At 38.9% G+C, this 23691-nt stretch overlaps 1 protein-coding gene across 8 annotated transcripts in view; it reads right to left on the bottom strand.

The window, feature by feature from the left end:
• phactr4a (phosphatase and actin regulator 4a) overlaps positions 1-23691 on the bottom strand; it is a 98549-nt gene that overhangs the window by 15012 nt on the left and 59846 nt on the right. For 4 of the 8 annotated variants that reach the window (XM_077200113.1, XM_077200115.1, XM_077200114.1 and 1 more), the window contains 4 exons: positions 16731-16895; positions 16185-16265; positions 14960-15880; positions 12293-12763 (listed from right to left, as the gene is read on the bottom strand). In XM_077200113.1, the coding sequence (XP_077056228.1) occupies positions 12293-12763; positions 14960-15880; positions 16185-16265; positions 16731-16895 (1638 nt within the window). The remainder of the gene's footprint in view (positions 1-12292; positions 12764-14959; positions 15881-16184; positions 16266-16730; positions 16896-23691) is intronic. The other 4 variants (XM_077200119.1, XM_077200117.1, XM_077200118.1 and 1 more) reach the window with 1 other exon arrangement.

Genomic DNA, 23691 nt, shown 5'->3' with positions numbered 1-23691 from the left:
AACGAACATTTGTAACCAAATGGAAAGATGAATTCGACTGGGTTATTTATGAAGACGGAGTTATGCTCTGTGGCGTCTGTCGGGGGCAACCCAACCTGGCTGACAAGCTAAGTGACGTTAGCTAGCTAGCCGTGTAACTGTAAACAACCATTAACAGCATTTGTATTAGGGCTGCACGACATTGGTAAAAAATGACATTGCAATATTTTATTTTTCTGTGATATATATTTAACGTTAAGGGATAATGTAGAGCGAGCTTCGATTCGCGTCAGGGTCCTAATCAGCCTGAAGGGGTTGTATTCGCTATAACAACCGACTCACTCTACATTATCCTGCTTATTACATGGCTACCTACCAAATAAATAAATGATTTTAAACAAAATTTTGAATTAAAAAGGAGTTTATTGATTTAAAAACGATTGTATTGCTTCCGCTAAAGAAAATAGTCCGCTCCGTCTCTACGGTTAGAATCCATGGCAATGCTCTGTTTTTCATGGCAACGGTGTTATACTTTGACTTAAGTTAGCAGCGGTCTGTTATCAAGAGATAACAGGCCGCAATTACATTAGAATTCAACCAAGCCATGTAATAATGCGATATAAAAACAATTTCACCAGATGACTTGAATAGCTCTATTTGTAAAGAATGAATCATTGTAGAATGACTGGGGTGGTTTTGTCATGGAGTAAACCCGCATAGAAACTAATATTAATAGAATGTTAAATAATCATTTAACCAGACTTTAATAAATGGAACCTTATTGTATAGTGTTTCCGATTCCGATGTCTCTTGAGTTCAGTGTTGGACAGATCAGTTGTTTTAACCATTCATTATAGTGAGTCGCTTTAAAGGAGTCATTAACGTTAGTTCGCGAATCGGACGTTAACGGACCACGGCACACGTATGATTATACAGGCGGTTTAGGACATCGCACAAGATTTGTGTCAACACAGAAAACATTTCATCACTGGATAGATTTTTTTTTGTTTATTGAAAGTGTGGTTTATGTCATCTGAATGTGTGGAACGCTTTTCAGAGAAGATAAGGCAACATTATTTTAGCACAATTCACAACCAGTGGTAGTTCAGAAAAAAAAACTTCGGTCTTCTGACCTTTTAACATCGTTTATTCTCAAAGATATTTCAGTCAACTCAATTCATTAATATGCACGAGGGAGGGAGAGAGAGCAAGACAGTTTGAAGACTGTGTGAGAGTGCGCCCGCACGACCGGGGCTTTCGCTCTCTCTGCTCGTTCTCTAAGTTAAACAAGCGCAGCAGTCAGTCATCAACATCACTCACCGGACAAATAAGGCTTCGGCGGGACAAAAATACGGTTTAGAAAGGCTGACAGAAAACAGTGCGCAAGTTCCAGTTTTCTTGCGCTTGATGTTTAAACTGACAGGACTTGCAAATTGATTACCCCGACAAGTGACTTTTGTGCATGGCCAAGTGAAACATAAGTTTACTTGTCCAAGGGACAAGTGCCTCAAAAATTTAATGTCGAGCCCTGATTTATATAGCGCTTTTTACAATACAAATTGTTTCAAAGCAGCTTTACAGAGATAACAGGAAAGTAAAGTTGTAATAGTATTGTTAAATTCATAATTAAATGTTAAATGTCCCCAATTAAGCAAGCGAAAAGCCAATGGCGAATAAAACGACAGTGGCAAGGAACCAAAACTCCATCAGGTGACAGAATGGAGAAAAAAACCTTGGGAGAACCCAGGCTCAGTCAGGGGGCCAGTCCTCCTTTGGCCAACGAACGAACAGTGTATGATTATGATTCAGGAGCATTATAGGTCAGAAGTCAGATTGGATCAGAGCTTTCACAATATTTATCCAGTTCCATCTGGTTGGGGTCTGAGTCATCATGCCAGTATGGAGATGAGGTTATTCAAAAGCTGCCATAGACTCTGAGTCTATATTGCCTGAGTTGTGCCAGTGGAGCCTACGCCAGACTCAGGAAAAGAGTCTTCGAAGTCCGAGACCTCATAGCCCAAACAAAACTTCTGGTCTACAGAGCCATTGTCCTCCCCACCCTGCTGTATGGATCAGAGTCATGGACCACCTACAGCAGGCACCTGAGAGCCATGGAACAATACCATCAAAGATCCTTACAAAAGATTCTGAGGATCAGCTGGGAGAACAGACACACCAACATCAGCATCTTGGAGGAAGCCAACATGACCAGCATCACCACTACAATAATGTAGTACCAACTCCGATGGACAGGCCATGTCATCTGCATGTCCAATACACATCTCAACAGACATATCCTGTACTCCCAGCTGAAGGAAAGTAGTCGAGCAACTGGCGGGCAAAAGAAACATTACAAGGACAATATCAAGGCCGTTCTGAAGAAATTCCATATCACATCGAGCAACTGGGAACACATTGCATTGGACACGAGCACCTGGAAGAAAGCAGTGCATGAAGGTGCAGCATGTCATGAAATATAACTCTGCCGACCCACAGAAACAAAGCGGCAGCTTTGAAAGGAGAAAGATAAAAAGGCTCAACCACCACCAACGATTACCACTCTCCCCTGCCCACACTGCACCAAAGTATGTGGATTGCAGATTGGACTCTACAGCCATCTGAAGACCAACACATAGACTCAATGGAGAAAATAGGCCATCATTTATTATTACTTAAAGCATTCCCTCTCTTCTTTCCTGTTTCTCTTCGCTGTGCTATACATTACAAACACACAAAGCCTATAAATAACACTTGACACCAGCCAGTTCAGATTCTTTGTCCAATGGTAGCGAAATTTCTACATTTAGTATGTATGTGTAAAAAATGTAATGATAAACTGCATTCCTTCTATCACTGCAATGATATACCACCAAGCGAAGCAAGTAACAGCTGTTTGTAAAAGGATAACCTTAAAGTAAAATGTATGGAGTGGCCCTAATGAACTTTAATTTAATTTATTTTCATTTAATTTCTTGAGCAACAAAACCTCCAAATTGCATAAATGCTACATTGAAAATGAAAATGACTTTCAGAACTAATCTACAACGATTGAATATGAAGATAGGCCCAGATTAAATATCTGTACAAACCTGTACTGAAAGTACTTAATGACAAAGCATAGTTTTTTCTCAGATTACTTTAATTATTTTCCCCCAGAGAAATTAAGCTAGAAAAAAAAAAAAAAATTGGGCCACCCCATCCTAAATTGACTGTTATTTTACCTAAGAAAGCTACAAAGTTCAGCAGAGTTTGTGCAGATAATCAAAAGTCTGGACAAGTGAAACTAAGATATGAAAGATATTTATAGACATTATTTAAAATATAAAAAATTAAAATTATATGTTGCTAATGTAATATGTAGGTAACAATTTACAATAAGGTTATACAGATTAAAATAAATTCAACAGCTAACATGGAATGACAATGAATAATACTTTTACAGCATGTAGTAATCTACATTGCAAATAACCTCCAACTTGCCTAAAACCCTAAAGGTAAGATGTGGAATGAATTAATAGGGTTTTTTCAAATGTTCAGCGATACAACGTTACTCTAGTCAATACATATTAATACCTATATAATACAATAATACAATCAATTCATTAATACTATGAAGTGACACTAATACAATCAATTCATTAATACTATGAAGTGACACTAATGAAATATCATGTAAACAATGATTGTCCGTGATGTGACTTTTTACTGAATTCGAAATGCAGAAAGAACTCTACAGAAGTGACTCAAATAGAATAAATTATATTATAAATTTTATAATTACATGCTATTTTCACTCTGGTAGCGCTATCACAGTGAGAGTGCAAGAAAGACAGATGGCAAATTAGGCTGCGTTCACAGTGCTGGGGGTTAAGCATTAAGCTGGGGCTTAATGCTAAATTACGTTTTTTTGAAGAAAAAAAAAATTGCAAGGCCGTTCACATTTCCAATTAAATGCGACCTTTTGTGATCTCCTGTGTGAATGAGAACGTGAATGTGAAATGACCCAGAAGTGACCCGCATTTGCAGAAAAGTACTCAACGGTCAACGACGTCCAAATATTAATTAAATCAGAAACCTCGCTTCCCTTTCCATTGACTGGTCTCAGCATCGTCCGCCAGTTGTTGTTTATCTTCTCATTCTCGCCTACTTCAATGCAGAATGATGACGTTTGTCGCATATCAATGACGTGCGGGTCGGATACAAGCGACCTGGCCGTTCAGATTTAAGTCGCATTTCAAAAGATCGGATACATATTGGATTTGGACCACATACCCAAGTGGCCTGGGTCGCATTTCAAAAGAACGCATCTGTGTCGTTCAGACGGTCATGAAAAGATCAGATGCAGGTCGCATAGGGGCAAAAAAATCGGAATTGGGTCATTTTAGACTGCAGTGTGAACGTAGCCTTAATGCAAAAGGCCACAAGATCCTGAGACAGGCTCTGATAAATAACTATTTAAAATGCAAGGTGAACAAAAAAACTATGAAAGCTTGTTTGTTAATAAAAAAATATTAAAAAGGTAATTGCAACTTTTTCTCTCACAAATCAATTGTTATTGCAGCCCTATAGTTTGTCTTGATATCAACATGTTTACAGGTGTTTATTTATTTATTTTTTTAGAAAGGGACCAGATGCCACTGGATGAGTCCTGCTGACTTCAGCATTCACATGAGTCTCTGTACATGAACATGGTAAAATTAAAAGTCAAACACCTTGGACATGACAGGTATGTAGGCTACTATGTTTCAGGAATGGTACAAAGGTGTGTGACTGTTTAAGTCTTTGTCTTTAGATCAGTGTGTTTACTAATGTACTTTTTGTCCTTTGTTGTGTATCTTTTGATTATGTTGTGTTGTAAATAAATCCAGACAATCTAAAAGCCATTCTTTTTTTAATTTCTACTCAATGTTTGTGCAAGGCTCCTCATAATGATCGGGCCTGATAGCACCTGATAGCAGGGGTGTAAATCGGAGCCTACATGACGATCTGATACGATACCAATTTCTTAAGCCAACGATTTGATTATTTTCGATACTTCAGAATTCCCCGCGATACGATTCGATTCGATATTTTTACATGATATCTATTAAGTTTCAAATAAATGAACAAAATTTTTTGTAATTTGCCTTTTATTGAGAATACAGGAACAGTATTCTATTCACATAATGTGTATGTTGTGCTCAATGCACTGCAAATAGAACAGCAAATTTAACAGTTACTGCATACAGTACAAAACTTGATTCTATCGAATTGTGGTGCGTTTCCGTGCATCTTACGCAATTGCAAACGTGCACGACGCATGATAGAAAACAGAACGCGGGTCAATATATTGTGTTTTTTTTATTTTATTTGGTGCTATTATGCACAGCTGAGTGAACAACACCGGTTCACTGTGTGTGGCATTTGGCTTTTTGCAGATTGCAAACGCAGGAGACAGTGGATTTCCATTAATGTGTTGCCCTGAGTCCACGCGCTGTGTGTGTGCGAATACACTGCAGACTCACTCTCGCTCTTATCCAAGGTAAATTATCAACACTATCATCCCTTAAAGGTGTTTTATTTAACTAAATACATCATAATCAACTAAAAAGCATGCGCAGGTCACTTACTTCCTGAACAAGTGCGCACCCGAGTCTGTGATGCTTTCACATTCACGCGAGCCGCAGCACGGTTCGAGTGCAACCGAACTCAGCGCACCTCCTCCAGGCAGTCTCGGGTTTGGTACCCCAGTGCGCACCCTGGTCCGCATGACAGACAGCATTTACATAATTAGCGATTTTTCATGCGAACCGTTCCGTTCCGAGTTGGTGTGAAAGCACCCTAGACTTTTCAAGTAAGCTGTTGAAGTAGCCTTTTGTACACGTTAGCGCCTGTTTGTTTACGTTAGTAACTGCTAGCTTGGAATTCGCCGACTAAGTGACTGAGGCTGCATTCACACTCGCAGTTTAGTTCGGTGACTAACTAACATTAGCCCAGTGCATAACAACAATCGTTTGTACGCATATGAGCGGATGCTGAAAATAGACAGGCGGCAAAACAAACACATTAATCGATACTCTTGTGGATGCATTGAATCGTCGGCTGTATAATCGATGCACCGTTACGAATCGATTAATATTTACACTCCTACCTGATAGGGCCATTAGGGGAGGGTCTTTGTCTTTCTCAGGTGTAAAATGCATCCATATTAATGAGAGATTCACGCCTCTTCGCATAAAGCTTTCTCACACAAAACACGTCATACAAATTTTAAATCAATATATTGTCTTATCTAAATGAGAATGCATGATTTTCACATAGTTTTGGAGCAAATATTCTAGGCTACGTGATACAATTTTCAAAAGTCTTGTGAAGAAATAATCACAATGGGTTTTATGACCTTATTTCAGTGACATTTGTTTTTTGTTTTTTCACAAACCACGCATAAACATTATTATCTTAAAACTACAAACTTTTACATACATGCTGCTGACATATTACTGTAGCAGAGATTGTGCTGAATACAAAGTAATAAGACTTTAGCCATGAAAATGTCACAAGTAACAGAAATAAGCACAAATGTCATAGCATGATAAGACTTCCGGTTATGAGGAGTGCAGATTAGTCGCGCGCTCAGCCTGCTCCCACAGTTTCATTTTTAATTTTCTTGCCAAACCTTCAATTTTAATTTATACTGTCAACAAAAGTTTAATAAACTGTAAGTGCTCGGAACACTTCATCATGTCTAAGGCTAAAGGAAAATATGCAGAAAAAGAGAAGGAGGGTTCTTCAACGGCTAGCATTTCCATGGCTGACATTAGCTCACTGCTGGATGAACACAGAGAGGCCCTTTCGGCTGATTTCAAATCCTCATTCGAGTCTCTTGCATCTACACTGGACAGCATTCATTCCACCATTACTGATCACGAGCAACGCATTGATTCTCTGGAAGTTAACGCCACTTCAGTTGACCAACGACTTCAGCATCTTGAGGGCGCCTACTCCGCTTTGCAGAAAGACAACGAGTTGCTCAAACTCAAAGTAGCTGATTTGGAGGGACGTAGCAGACGTCAAAACATTCGGATTATAGGCCTACCTGAATCGATTGAAGGTCCTCGTCCATCAAAGTTCTTTTCTCAACTACTTGTTGATGTCCTGGGTACGGAGGTCCTCACTTCGCCCCCTGAGTTAGATCGTGCGCACCGGAGCCTCGCTCCTAAGCCGGCTCCGGGAGGGAGACCGCGGCCTGTTATCTTGTGTTTCCACCGATTCCAAATTAAAGACGTTGTAATTCGCGAGGCTCGTTAACAGGGTGTCCTGCTTTATAAAGGCCATACGATTCGACTGTTTGACGACTACAGCCCCGACGTGGTGAAGCAGCGCGCCGAGTACAGAGGTCCCATGACGGAGCTATAAAAGCGCGGGTTCAAGCCGGCACTTCTTTACCCAGCCAGACTGCGCATCACTCTACCCAACGGAGATAAAACATGGCTCCAGTCCGCTTCAGATGCTGTTAAATTCATCCAGGACCAGGACTTAAACAAGAACTCGTAAGCTAGCAAATTGGCACTTTCAGTCTGCGGCTGATGTTGCTAAAACGGTGCAGACCTTTTTCCTGTCTTATTACGGACGGTAAATGCATGTTACTTTTTTTTAATATAATATAGGATAGGTATATATTTTTTTATTTTATTTTTTATATATAAGTCTTGTGTATTCGGTTTCTTATAACATGCATCTTTGCACTGTACACCGGCTTTAAGGTGAATGCTGTTTTATTATTTTCTGTTGATTATCTGACGTTACGGGTCTTACAAGTCCAGGCCTTGTTTTTTTTCAATGTGTTTTATGCGAGTTGTTTAATATGGTTTAATTGTTCTCTTAGGTTTAATTGCACTTGTTTGTGGGGGCAGTGCGATTGTTTTAGGGAAGTAGTAATATTCGCTGATCGTTGTATCAGAGGTGTGTTCGTTGCTGGTTTCGTTCTCTACAGCAACCGGGTTGGGGTTAGTATGTTTTGTGTGTGTGTGTGGTTTGGTTTGGTTTCTTGTGCTGTGTGTGTGTGTGTGTGTGTGTGTTTTCCCTCTTTTTTTTTTCTTTTTTCTTTAATTTTGTGTGCTGCCTGCTCCTCCCTCTCTTCTGCTGCTGTGAATCTGTCATGGGTGCAGATTTGTTGGATTATACCACCTCTAACATATCCTTTCTATGTTAAACTGTAATGCCAAGTTGGCTTCTAGTGGTGGGTTGAGGTTTGTCAGCTGGAATGTGAGGGGGCTTAATTCACCTGTTAAACGTAATAAAGTGATTGATCACTTAAAACATTTAAACGCTAAAATTGCTTTTTTGCAGGAAACCCACCTTAAACCATCTGATCATCTTAAACTTCGTAGAGGATGGGTAGGCCAACTCTACCATTCTTCATTTTCAAGTAAGGCTCGTGGGGCTGCAATATTAGTGCATAGGTCAGTACCTCTGTCCATCTCTAAAATCATATCGGATCCCAATGGTCGCTTTATTATTATTACCGGTAACATTTTTGGCATTTCTCTGACGCTAGCTAATGTTTACGGCCCAAACTGGGATGAGGATTTCTATAAAAAAATTATTTTTTCAATTCCTGATTTAGTGTCTAGTCACCTTATTCTCGGTGGAGACTTTAATTGCTGTCTGGACCCCTCACTCGGTCGCTCATCCACTAAGCCCATCTCTCCATCCAAATCATCTAAAGTTGTTCAACTGTTTATGGAGCAATATGCTGTCTCGGATGTATGGCGCTTCTTCAATCCCAGTGATAAGCAGTTTTCTTTTTTTTCTCCTGTACATGGTACTTTTACTCGAATTGACCTCTTTCTCATTGACAACAAGCTGCTTTCTTCTGTTAACAATTGTTTCTACAGTCCTATAGTTATTTCAGATAACGCTACTATCATAGTTGATATCTCATTTCCTGGTGTGTCCTTCACGCGATCCCCATGGCGTTTTAACTCGATTCTTCTTACTGACCCGGATTTCATAAAAAAACATTGATGGTCGCATTGATCTTTTCATTTCCACTAATGTTAATTCAGACGTGTCAGCGTCAACCATTTGGGAGGCATGCAAAGCTTATTTACGTGGAGAGATCATTTCTTTCTGTGCCTTTCGGAAAAAAAAACACTGTTGAAAGGAGTATCTCTATCTCTAGGGAATTGGCTGACCTGCAGTCCAGATGCGAGGATGCACCTGAACCCGAACTTATAAAAGAATTGCTTAATAAAAAGTCTGAATTTGATATATTGGCTTCCGACGGCGCAATAGAAGCATTACTTAAGTCTCGTCACAGCTATTATGAATCTAGTGATAAGCCAGGCAAAATATTGGCTCACCAAATTCGACAATCTGCCTCGGCTCAACATATCTTAAAAATTAATACTGTCAATGGCACAACTATTAACCCTCAAACTATTAATGACCAATTCAGGAATTTTTATGCTTTGTTATACACTTCTGAGTGTTCATCTGACGAGGCTCAGTTGGATAGTTTCCTTAGGCCCTTAAACATTCCTTCCATTGACCCTGAGACATCTTCTGGGATGGATGAGCTTTTTACGGTAGATGATATTAAAGATGCGTTACACTCCATTTAGAATGGGAAATGTCCGTGGCCTGATGGTTTTCCTAATGAATTTTTTAAAGCATTTAAAGATAAACTTTCCCCACTACTGCTAAATATGTTTAACGAATCTTTACAATGCGGCATACTCCCTCCTACTTTAAGACAGTCCACCATTTCACTTTTATTGAAGAAAGGCAAGGATCCCCTTCTCTGTAGTAACTATCGCCCTATTTCTATATTAGGTGCGGATGTTAAAATATTAGCTAAAATGCTGTTAAGGCGTCTAGAGGCTGTTTTGCCTTCAATCATTTTTATAGACCAAACAGGGTTTGTCAAGGGAAGGCACTCTTTTAACAATGTCAGGCGTCTATTTGACATATTGTACTCTCCCTCAACTTCTACCACCCCTGAGTTGGTTATTTCGATGGATGCAGAGAAGGCATTTGATCGTGAGGAGTGGACTTATTTGTTCCATACATTAACTGTAATTTCTCTCCTCTGTTGGATCGTTTGACCGAAGATCTTCATCGTTGGTCTCTATTGCCTCTTTCTCTTGCGGGTAGAATAAATTGTATAAAAATGAATGTACTGCCTAAATTTCTGTATCTTTTTCTATGCATACCGGTTTTTATTCCAAAACGTTTCTTTCACTCTTTAGATTGCACTATTTCTCAATTTATTTGGAATGGAAAAACTCCAAGAATACAGAAAGGCATTTTACAAAAAACTAAGGAGCTGGGGGGTTTAGCACTACCTAACTTCTTGTTTTATTACTGGGCTGCAAATGTTCGTAATATGTTAATCTGGTGCTGTTCCAGCGGTCAGCCTCCACCCTGGTTAAGGATCGAGGAGGCTGCTTGTGGCAGCACTTCGCTTACGTCTCCTTTGTGTCTTCCTCTCTCGTTATCACCTTTAACCTTCTCCAGTAATGTTATAGTTAAAAATTGTCTTAAGATCTGGAGTCAACTCAGGCGGCATTTTACTTTACAGTCAACACCTCTTCTATGCCCTGTACATTCTAACCCCCTCTTTCCTCCCTCTCTCATTGATAAGGCTTTTGCGGCCTGGGTGGACCATGGGATCATTTCCATTAATTCAATCATTTCCATCTTTACATTGACGGAACATTCGCTTCTTTTGAACAATTGACTCAAGTTTTTAACTTACCAAGGTTCCACTTTTTCAGATACATGCAAGTCCGTGACTTTGTCCGCAAGCATTTTCTGGGATTCCCCTCATTCCCACCCTCCACCATTGTCGATACCATATCAAATATCAATCCTTATCAAAGAGGGGCCATCTCTACGATTTATTATGCCTTTTTCACATGTTGCCCTTTGGATTCTGACAGTCTGCAGATTATCTGGGCTAGGGATCTTAATATAGAGATAGAGACAGAAATATGGCATTCGATTTTGAAACGTGTTCTCACGTCATCTGTTTGTGCTCGCCACGGGGTGTTACAGTGTAAAGTGGTCCACAAGGTACATTGGTCTAAAAGTAAATTAGCCCGTATGTTCCCTGACATAGATCCAAGCTGCGATAAGTGTCATGTAGAACCGGCTAATCTAACTCATATGTTCTGGACTTGTCCTGTTTTATCTCTTTTCTGGGAGTTGGTTTTTGACTCCCTTTCCGCTATTACTTCAGTCAATATCCATCCCTCTCCGCTAATCGGCTTGTTTGGAGTTTTACCTACTAATTACTCATTGCCGTCTCATTTCGCAGAGTTGGTAGCTTTTCTTTCACTGCTAGCGAGACGTTGCATTTTGATGAATTGGAAGGGTCCTCGAGTCCCTTCTCATACTCGGTGGATAAAAGATGCCTTATTTTTTGTTAAATTGGAAAAAATTAAACACTGCCTTCGTGGTTCCATGATTACATTTTCAAGAATTTGGTTACCCTTTTTTGAGCATGTTAAATCTCTGCAACTGGACGCAGTCTCAATTGACTGACTGACCACCCAACCCTGCACTTTCAGTGGTTTTTCAGTTTTCAACTGGTATTATCGTTAGCAGCACACATTACTTTCTAAGTTTTGAGGTTACTCAACTTTACTTGCTGGACCTAGTTAAGGCTGACCTTGTCCTATTTCTGTATTATGACATAAAGCTCTGTTATATATTATATACTATACTAAACCTGTTAGTACTGTGAGGGATTTTGTGTTGGTGTTTTTGTATTAAAGTTTATTTTTATTTTATTTTTTATGTCTGTTTTTTTGTGTGGTTTTTATTATATTATTATTTTTTATATTGATTGTTTGTCTTTGGTGTTGTGAAAAATTCAATAAATAAATCATATATAAAAAATAAAAAAAAATGTCAGAGCATGTCAGAACACCTCCAGGACCCAGAAAACACCTCAGACCCCAAGATGATTTTCATGAATCCGGACCCAGTTACTCTAGACAGTTTTTTTTCTAGTTATTCATAATTACAGGATAAGGATTTAAAAAGACAAAAATAGAAAACATTTTATTATATAATTTTATGATGAACTCACAAAAACCTTTTCCGGCAGGATAAAAATTGTACAAAAATTTAGAATCACTATAGAAATTCCAGCTGATCATGAATATTGCACAATTTTTTTAACATATTGAACGAGTCAAACTTCCATCCCTCACAGTAGTGTCTACTCTGGCTAAGGTCTATGACGAGAGCAGCATGAAGCCACATATAATCTACAGTAGCAGCTTTGGAGCAGAAGCCAAAAACAGGACAAATATTGACTCACCTTGCAGTGCAGTGTTGCTGTTGTGATGGACAGGTTTGGGAGGGGGCACTGGTGGCTGTTTAGGAGCAGTCGGAGGAATAGGGGCCGCAGGGGTGGAGTGGGCAGGAATAGAGGGCGGGGTGGAGTGGGCAGGAATGGCAGGCAAGGTGGAGTGGGTGGGAACAGTGGGTGGGATTTCAGGTGCTGTTACAGTGTGGATGGGATTAGTGCGGGAGGAGTCGTCTACATTTAAAGACACAGTCCGAGGAGGAGGTTTAGCAATGGGGGGAGCAGCGGATGACGATGCTGATGAAGATGATGATGATGACGAAGAGGAGGGGGGTGAGGATGGGACTGGAGCAAGCTCTGTGGAGGAGGAAGCAGCCATCAGCCATTTGGGAGGGAGAATGGCCTGTTTATTGGGTGGCTGTGACTCTTTAGTGAAGGTACTTGCAGGTTTGGGCTCAGGAACAAATCGCACACCCAGTGATCCTAAATGTGAGCACAAGACACATGCACAAACATAAACACAGCTAACAAAATAAACACAGCTAACAAAATACACACAAGTGCACAGCACAGTCACAACAGCAGGCACAAGTACATCAGGTATAGCATGTTAACAGTGGCGGTGAGGTGCAGGAGCACTTTAAACATACTTGGGATGGACCCATCAATATTTCCCACCTCAAGGGTTTCAATTGTTAAAATCCCAACACTGTAATCTAGCTGTTTCATGTCTTCTTTAACACCATTGTGCTTTGAGCAAAACTTCAGCCACACAGTGAACAACTGCATACCTTCTCTCTCTCTCACCCCACCACCCCCCCCCCAACAGCTAAGCTGTTTCTCGAGAACCTAATATAAGCTGCTTTGAAGAGCTCAAGTAAATGTATTTGTGGCACAGACACCCTACTGTAATTTTATCCTGACAGCAAAAACAAGACACCATACTGTCATCTATTACAATCACATTCATTTGAAAAACAGGTTGAAGCACTAATGAAAGATCATGTGTGATAAAAAACTATGATGCCTTGTATGATATTCTTGTACAGGCTTGGATATATTGGACTATTGGATTTAACTATCAGTTCTGATCTTAGATGGTGTTTACACTGTTTTGAAAAAACAGATTTAGACCACTTTTGCCTATTGTCTGAACGTAGTCTAATCACGCTGCAACAGTTTGACCCTGTCTACGCCAGAGGTGTCCAATCCTGCTCCCGAAAGAGCCACTTTCCTGCAGAGTTTATGTTCAACACACCTGGCTAGAAGTTTCTGGTGATATGTAAGACCTCGATTAGCTGGTTCAGGTGTGTATATCACCTATATCATGTACACAAATTCAGGCACTGGTAAGGGCAGTAAGGACCCTGGCTCACTACACATTGATACACTGATGACATGGATCCGGAGACATAATGTCGTCACTGTACAACAACTACTGGTATATATGAAAAACAGCAGACCTGATATCTTTCTGACATTATTGTTTAATGTTATTTATTATATTTAATGTTATTTATGAATATGATAAATGCTTGTTACATATATATGCAACATTACAGACGTAAATAAATAATAAATGTTTGCTAGATTATGTTCATTACCTGTCTAGCGATGTGTGTTTAAGCTGAAATATAATTAAATAATCATTTGTATTATTAAGACATCTATCGCGTGTCATTATGTGTAGTGAGTTGGCTCACGTGAGTTGTGTTTCGTGCTTCAGAACTTTCATTAAGGGGACATAGTGAGCATCAATGCTCCCTGGTTTTCATAGTGCATTGTGAGAATTTTTAGGGAGCAAACATTTCAGTGCACTGGTTGGATTTCGCGATTGAGACATTTAAAATGGCCGACTCCTTCATCAGTGCCCTGACTACTGAACTAGGGAGCTGATTAAGACTGAATGCACTGAATGCTTCAAAGCTTAAAGCCGTGTGTCCACCAAAGCGTTTTTAGCCAGCTGAAAACGCTGGACGCTCTGCTGAAAACGCCTAGCTGTGGGCACTTGAGAGCGTTTTGGCAGCGCAGCGTTTTTTCAGTTGAGACGATTCGTTGCTATGATACAGAATATCCGCAGCAGTGTTTACTTGTAACTGATTTTGCAGATAATTTGTTTAATACTAAAACTTTATTTTTCATCCATTTTGTTCAGTTAGCTCTGCTGGTTGACGTCGTTGTACAGAAATAATGTTGTGACAGTTGGTCAGTGTGGTATTTGTCCCGCCCCTCCTTCACCGTGATTGGACGGCTGTGTAAAAAGTGACAGTGATGAGCGCTGCGTTTTAACCAAAGTTGAACATTCTTCAACTCTCGGCGACCAGTAAAAAATTCTGAACGCTAAGCACTTGAGCGTTAAATACACGCTCAGCGCCTCGTTACGCTCATGGCGTTTAAAAAACGCGGCGCTGCCCTTGGAAACAATTGGAATTACACGCCAGCTGCGTGAAAAAACGCTTTGGTGACACATGGCCTAAGTTCCAAATTAATTTCTCTTCTTGTCGGAAGTATTGCAAGTGCACCACATCCAGTGTGACAGTATTTCTTTTTAGCCCTAGATGTATGTGAATATTAAAATGTGTCCTAGTAAATCTCACAGTTTTTGGTGATGCCTTTATTCAATGTTATGAGACCACAAATCTATTGTCATGCATGAAGCGAGCTGGGTGGGAATTTTACCTGTTCGTGCCCTTGATTCTTCCTCTGCAGGTGTGTATCGTGGCAGTGTGCTGCTCTGGATGGCCTCCGATACCGGCCGCAACTTCGGTCCAATGTCAGACGAGCTCTTCTGAAGAATGTGCCGCATGTCCTGTTCTGACTGAGGCCTGACTAGTTTCCCATCAGACACCTGTTTCATAGGTTCTGGTCTCCTGACATCTCTCCTTTCTCTGTCATCTTTTCGATCTTTTTCCTCACGTCTATCCCGTTCCTCTCTTCTTTCCCTGTCTTCCCTCCTTTCAATTAGTTCCTTTCGCTCTCGATCGTCTGACCTCTCGGGGGGATCATCTCGCCTTTCATGATCTTCTTTCCTGTCTCGTGGCTGTTTCCTGTCCCTGCTCTCCCTCCAGTCTTTTTCTTCCCGTTTTTCTCTGTCATTCCTCCTGTCTTTCTCTCGTTCATCTCGCTCACCTCTTCCGTGCGAGTCCTCTTTATCCGGCTTCCTATCTCGTCTGTCTCTATCATCTCTACGTTCAGCCTTTACGTCCTTGTCATCTTTTCTATCCCTTCGTTCTCTGTCCCTACCCGCTTTCTCGTCTCGGTCGTCCCGCCGATAACGTCCCTCCTCCTGTCCTTGTCTCTCTCTTGGTAACGATCCTGCACGTCTTTCCAAGTCCAACTCTATGCGGCTGCGCCGTTCCGTTTCAGGTGGTAACCGCGTTCGAGCGTCCACATCCAGCGGCTGACGGTTGCGACTGACATCAGAAGGTGCTCTGTTGCGCCGCTCCGGTTCAGGTGCGAGGCTATTCCTCTGTTCTTCTCCGTGTGGTCGTGAATTTGGTGCCTTAACTTCCAATCCCGTGTCTGACCTGCGTTCTCCAGGTAGTGGAGCAGTGTGGCCATTCTTTACTGGAGGAGCTTTAGGATTCACGTCATTACTCTCTGCAACAGATATGGGTAATGGAGTGAGACCGAAACGTATAGAACAAAGAAAAAACAAAAACAAGATGTTTCATGTGTATACATGTCAAAATAGGAAAGAAAAGAATAATCGCAATTTCCATTTTGTAAAGTAACCTATTTTACTGTAGAATCATATAGAATTTTGTACATTATTTTAAATAACAATTCAGCACATAATACATAAAAAATATGACCGGGACATGTTTTATTAAAGAAAGTTAAAGATCCGATAAAACCTTTGGTTCCCCTTTAGTGAACCATTGACCCTGCTAGTTTGCCATACCATTCTCTGGGATGTCCTTAAGTAACCCTCGCTCTATCAGCTCTTCCCTAGGTTTCCTCATCGAAATCTTCCTCTCCAGCACTAATCATTCAAAAAGAGAGCAGATATGTACATTAATCTCACAAGCAGCAGATTTTGCAAGGCAGTGAGTTTTGGGGAATACTTTAATTTGCAATGCTTTGGAAAGTTGCATTGGTAGTGTGTATGCTACTACTAGTGTAGAAGAAAAAAAAAGAAGATCAGAACATGAGTGCTGGAGTCACTGTTTTGTATAAAATGCATACAGGATTCTGTTACCTCAAAAGTTAAACAATTGCCTAATTTGTTTTTTTTCATTCCCCCATTTCCAAAATCCTAATTTAAACCACAAAATAATAGAAAAATGGCAAAGGTCTTAAAAAAAAAAAAATTTCCAATTAGTAACAAATTTAGTAACAAATCAAAACATATAACTGTAACTTCCAAAAATAAAGGTTTCAACAGTATTAGCATTATATGACAGTAATTATGCCGTTTTACTGTCACGAAATCACACAAGACAAGTACCTTCTGATGTTTCCTTGAACTTCTCACTGCTTCTCTTCTTTCTCCATTTCCAAGGTTTGAAGATCTTGCCCAGGTTGGAAAACTTGCCTTTGCCCTTTGCCGAAGGGGTTCCTGCTCCTGGATGTGCTCCATCACTCTCTGGCATACTATGATCAACTTCATCGTCTGGGGAGGAAGAGGAAAGAGAGATAAGTCGTTTCCAGGCCTATAACTTGGTGTCCATTTTTACCTTTTTTGCAGATTTTGTACTTTCAAGCAATTAAGTAAAAAAAAAAAAAAAAACAATTACAATGGCTAATTCTAATGTTGTGCAAAGGTATGTAGTCAAATACTGATAAACAACACATTTTACAACTTACAACAGAATGCATTTTATATTTGATTAGTTATTTGAAACATCATTTTAAACTGTTTTTAGTTATACACTTTATATACAGTAAGAATACAACTCAGAAAAACGTATCTATGCCAAAATTACTTTGGTTAATTAAGATAAAATGATTAATGCATGCCCTCATGTGGATTTTTAGGGGCCAAGCACCGAAGATCCGTAGGCACTTATTGTAATAATTAGTGTCCCTATTATTGGTCAGGGCCAGGTCCGGCCCACCAATCATCTCCATCTGGCCCGAGAGCACCCCAACCTCCCTCTTCTTTTCCTGGCGGTGTGGCTAAATTTGGTTAGAAATGTGCATGGCCGCAGTGGCGCCTGCAGCTGTATGGCTATACGCACTGTGTGTGTACCATGAGCGCTCTGACTGACCTGAGAAACGTTTTCAGTCCGAATATTTCAGCAGTTATTATGTGTGTGTCACGTATTTCTGTAGACTGAACCAGCGATATCAATCATTCCTGAATTAATCATTCTTTGGTTCGATTATTTCCTTTCCATGAATTGGCCAAACGTGCTTGCATAACGGTCTGAAACTATTTGGATTTGTTCGGACAGTTCTGACACTGAATCATCTGAAGCGGTTTCTCCCACAGTAACCACAAATAGAGAACAAATATTGCTGTTTTCAGTTGTTTCACTAGTTTACTTTGAACTACGCAGGGCGGCGCAGTGGATAACGGAACGCAAGCTTAAAGGAGTTGCGTTGACTCCCACTCCCGGACACTATTATTAAACAGTGTTGCGAGATCCAGTGAGAAGCGTTTCAGTCTGACACATCTCTCTGTTACAAACCAGAAATCACTCAATGATTTTAACTAGTTTTAAATCGGATGAAACTCAACATTCCCAACACGACTGATGAGGTAAATAGCAGAAACATTGTGCCATGAACGAAGTTAGAAGACTAAATCACTAATCACCACCCTTACAAACATTTACCATGAATGTTCTGTAGTAATTTACCATGGTTTGGGCAGAAATGTGGAATATTTATATTGAATACTATGTTATAGTCAATTATATTGCATTAGATTTATTAGGGGGCTAAAGAAATATATAATTAATTGTGTGTATAGTTTTTACTTGTTTAGGCATTTATTATAGAGTGTGAGTGAGTGAGTAGCCATGCATGGTTTTACCTATGGTTACGAAGTCTCACTGTCAGAATATTTTAATTTAAGCCTATAATAATTATTAATAAAATCATTCTTACCAATAGCTATGATCTTGTATAATTCATATTTGTACATACAGGTCCTTCTCAAAAAATTAGCATATTGTGATAAAGTTCATTATTTTCCATAATGTAATGATAAAAATTAAACTTTCATATATTTTAGATTCATTGCACACCAACTGAAATATTTCAGGTCTTTTGTTTTAATACTGATGATTTTTGCATACAGCTCATGAAAACCCAAAATTCCTATCTCAAAAAATTAGCATTAGTTTATGATCTATCTAATACGTTATTAGATAGAACTGCTATACATAGGAAGTAGACCATATATGAAAAGGTATTAGCGTATGTCGTGTGGTTGATGTCCAGTGTTGCTGGCTGAGCAGAAATACATAATCATGTTTGGCTTGGCCCCCTCAAAATTGCGTTGGATTTTCTTCTTAGTTTAAAGGCTAACACTGTTTTCCATGTTCATAGAGTTTCTGGAGTAAATATATAGGCTCTAATCTGTGTGTTTACACTGCTTTTTTAAAAATGGCGGGTGCTGGTGTTTCTCGTGCGTTTGGCCAATCAGCGTACACTAACGTCACTGGTAGTTCCTAAAGTGCTGGTTTAGACCCTACTCTGGAGTAGGAGCTAAATTAGATCCTCCAAAAGAAGTTCCTAGACCTAAAATCCTGCTATTTCCTGCGGTGCGAACACGACAAAATCCGGGTACTTCCGCCAATAGTTTTAGGAGCTATGAAAAGGTTCCTCCGGTGCGAAAGCTCCTTATGGAAGCCCATAGAACCGCTTGCGGGAAAGTTGGTTTGATTTTCACTAAATTTGGTTTAGATCATCTTCAGACCATGTCAGCCAAAAGTTATTAAAAGCTTTGTGATTGACCAAACAGTTCTCGAATAACAGATCAACGATTTTGATGGCATGGTGCCAAGCTGATTCTGATGACACTGCAATGCTTTACCAAATTGACACCAAACTTGTTATGTGTCATTGTCTGTTCACACTGACCACACAACCTCAATTTGGTTACAGCACCACCTATTGGTCAAAAGTGATAAGCAATTGAATCACATTACATGTGATTGTATTTGTGATTTTTCAGCCATCTTGACTAAAATAAAAAAATAAAAATATTGCATTACTCATTGTTGCAGTTGCTCTGAAGCTCACAGCCATGCTTGCATAAATCATTGTGCTTTCTTTTGCACTTGGCCCTGGAAATGACTGCTTGCAGCTATATTTATTATGTTTAGAATAGATGGAATTATTTTCAACAAAATGTGTAATGAACTCGGTGATATATTAAACCCAAAAGTGTAAGAACACTCTACATTGAATCCAACAACAAAATCACACTACAGAAAGTACCATCATGGCACTTCTACATGGTAACATAATAACCACTGCACTATGTGTTCACAGGAAGCGTAAAATAACTCAGTTCCCTCACAATATGATTCAGTACTTAACACAATAACTCTAATTCCCTAAATATTTATAGTCTGAGATAACACAGTTTGAGTGTAATATGTTGCTAAAATAGGTTGACATAACAATTACAATCATTTCAACAACCTAATGAGTCACATTTACAAGTAACAAGAGTGGGTAGAGATTTAGAAAAGGTATATGGATACTGAAACTCTGACTCAAACAAGCCATGAGCTCACTGTGATTTACAAGACGTCAAACAGTTTTGCATGCAGTGACACCCAGTTGAGGTTTACAAAACGTTTCTATTAAACCCAGTACCTGAAGCCATAATGACAGGACACATTATGCAGTGTAGAAAGATGTGCTTCAGTTTCACTTTAACATAATACAATATCTAGATCTAATCATAGTACATCAAGCCAACTATCCAGTTTCATGGCATTTCAAGACATCCCATAGGAATCTAAAAGGTGCCACCCTTTTAATGTGCATTTCAGAAGTATAAATTTAATTGGTATAAAGATTAACTATGACCACAGATCTATTCCCCCTTGCTTGTTTAATTAATGTTGAGTTAGCATGTTCAGCAATTATGGTAAAATAGATTGCTAAAGAAGTGTTCCAGGTTGTTAAAGTCTATCGACAGCATTGTAGGTCATTTATATTTGTATAATTCCTAAATTAGTACAATGTTTTAATAATGTGTAAAAAACTTAAGTTTAAAAAAAATAAGATAAGATAAAATTAAAATAAGATTAATACATGTTTTGTCACAAATACATTTCATTAAGTTCAATCCACTTACATTTATAAACAATAGTTTTCTTTTGTATTACATCAATAATTTGTATCAATATGACTGGATACCAGATTTCCCAGTATGTTTAGCATGAGACAATGCAGAGAGGAAAAATCTAAAATTAAGTGTCGTTAAGCCTGTTTTTGAGTACAGGGAAAAATATTGTTGTCAAAAATATAGATATTTCGGTATCGATACTCAAATATCTGAAACAGTTCCAATACTCCTTTTAGGGCTGCACGATTCATGCTAAAATGTGAATCACAATTTTTCTCCATGGGAATTGAGATCACGATTCTCTTACACGATTCATTTTTTCAACCAAAATTTACTGCACTCAAGTACAAAAAAAAACCAACAACAAAAAACACAGGTTATTCAGTATAATAAAGTGCAGGAGTAACAAAAAAAAAATCACTTTTCTTTATTTTAGACCCCTTAAAGTGAATCGTTTTAAAGCTTTATGTTGTTGAACATAAGATAACATTAACATCTACAATAATAAATAAAAATAACTAAACAAAAGCTGTGCTTTTTGCTCCAATTGGCACAGAACCTTAAAGGTTCTTGGCCAAGAACACTAACCTACCAACATTTTGAGGTTTCAGGGAGGAACGCAGGCATGTTACAATGTTCCCCCTGTGCTAAAAACCCTTTCTGATGGGGGACTTGTAACAGTGATAGAGAGGTATTTCCTTGCCAGCACAGACAGTTTTGGATATTGCTTTTATAGAAGTTTGTTTCGTCTAGCCGCTGGTACTTTGTGATTTAGCAGTTACATCTCATACTGTAGTTTAGGATAAGTTTTTAATTGAGATAAGTTTTATAATATAACTTTGCTTTTCATTTATTACTTAAAGCTCACTTGAAGTTTTTCGATAGCTACATTAAAAACTAATACCCTAACTGATAAAGTTCACTCATTATTTAAAACAAGTTAACAGTCATTAATAAAATAAGAACAAACACACAAATTACAAGCAGAGATGAATACTAAATAACAAAGTTTACAAAGTCTAGCAGTAGTATTCAGGTACAGAAATTAAGCCTAAATGTAAAATAACACTATTTGTTCACTGTATAAATTAAATATAGTTTCATCTTTGTTAAAGCTGTATTTTGTTGTTTTATTAATATCAATAACACAGAAAACAGTGAATGTATATATATTAAGTGTCTTCTGTCACTTTAAGACCGACTGCACAGACTGGAAAAAAATGACTGGAAAACATCCATTTCTTTCTCAACTGTTCACTTATGACATAAACGAGAAAATAGTTGTTGAGACGTCCATTTAGACAGTCAGGTATTTTGACAATTTTGTGTTTATGTGTCCATTCAAGGGGAAGGAAATGCGAAAGAGGAATCAATTCTGTATTCGAGCGCTGTCTGACACGCGCCTCTCTCTCTCTCTCTCTCTCTCTCTCTCTCTCTCTCTCTCTCTCTCTCTCTGTGCGCTTCGAGAGTGTGTGTTGCTGGGGGCTGTGCGCACATATAACGCGCGAGTCCCGGTTTTCGTCTCTTCTTCTGCGATTAAAATGGTTTGAATGTGTAAATTGGCAAGACAATACACGTCCAAATGATAAACTTTCACTCTATGATTTAGCAGTTAATCCGCGAATCACATGCGTGCAGAACCGAAAGTGCGATCCATTCCACCCTAGCGTGTTATCTCGTTGAATATCATTGGCAGAATCGTAGAAAAAGTTTTGGTGATGGCCTGAATTTCACGGCAGGGTTGCGGGTATTGTGCATAATTTTACTCATTCCCACAGGTTTCGACACTCACCAAAAGTGCGTGCACCACTAATCTATACGCTCACATAAAGCCACCTCTCAAACAGCTCGGGAGTACCAAATTTCTTCTTTTTTTTTTTTACAATGAAGACTATCCAGTTATTTTACATTTATACTTTCATTTCTGTAGTAGGCCAATTCCTTACCTGACCACTACTAATAGACCCTCCTGAAATACGTAAAGCCATGTTTGTTTCATGCGTCTCTATTCAATTGTATTTATCTGAGCCATTGTTTGCATTGTTTCTTATTTTATAACTGACTGTTTACTTGTTTTTTTTTAGTTTAGTTTAATGATTCAAGAAAAGATTCCCTGCTCTGTTTGTAAGCTATTGCAACAAAATTATAAAAAAAAATATATATATGAGATAAATTATCTCTATGGCGGTATATATGGCAGTTTTCCCTGTGGTATCAAAAATGGTATCGAATATCAATATATATTTCAAGGTATCGTATCAAAGTTAAAATTACAGTATCGTGACAACACTAAATACAAACATAATCAGGGTTCTCAAGTCTCACGCATTGGCTGTGAGACACACGCAATTCAACCAGTTCACACGCTCACATGCCACACCGTGTATTCTCACTCTGAAAAGGCAATGCCAACCAAGTTGTCCTGTAAGTTTTATATATAACGTTGTATACGAGGCGCAGGCACACAAAGTTAAGTTTCCTGCCGCCAGCACGTATCTCGGCTTGATTGTGTTCGTTACTAGGCAACATATATGCGCGAACACACGGAAGTTGACGGAACATTCTCGGCCATCCTTCCGTTCGTTACTAGGTAACCAACAACATCGCGCAAACACAGAGAATGAGAAGGTAAGTTGGAAGAAAACTCGTCTAACATTTTTAGGCTAGAACATTTAATATATAACGTTAGCCCATCGTATACATTATTATTGATGCAGTCAAAAACTCTACAACTACTTTGCAACCAGGGCAGAAGCTTTGGCTCATTGGCTAGCTTACGTTATCTAAAACAAAGGGAAATGTTAGTGGGTATGGGAAGGAATAAAGATGTATTTCTTCATTTTATTTTAAATTATATATTATACTGTATTAATAGTCTTTCTAGTTACATTAAGGCTACATGTATTAAAGCAGAGTGCTCTGGGTGATATTTTATATACTGTCAAAACATTTTTACAATTTGTTATATTTTTGTAATGTTTGTATATTTGTAATTTTGATATATAATATTAAAGATTATATTTGATGTGATGAATTGCTCTGACATTTATCAGATTTACCAATTGTTATAATTTCAATTTGTGCTAGTTAGGGCTCCTCACCTAAGGCCGTGTGTCCACCAAAGCGTTTTTAGTGCTTTTTCTGCTGCAAACGC

Source organism: Siphateles boraxobius, unplaced genomic scaffold (assembly GCF_051911475.1).
Source record: "Siphateles boraxobius isolate OS27281-9 unplaced genomic scaffold, OSU_SipBor_1 43, whole genome shotgun sequence".
NCBI classification, from domain to species: Eukaryota; Metazoa; Chordata; class Actinopteri; order Cypriniformes; family Leuciscidae; genus Siphateles; species Siphateles boraxobius.
This window is presented reverse-complemented; position numbering and strand designations above follow the sequence as displayed.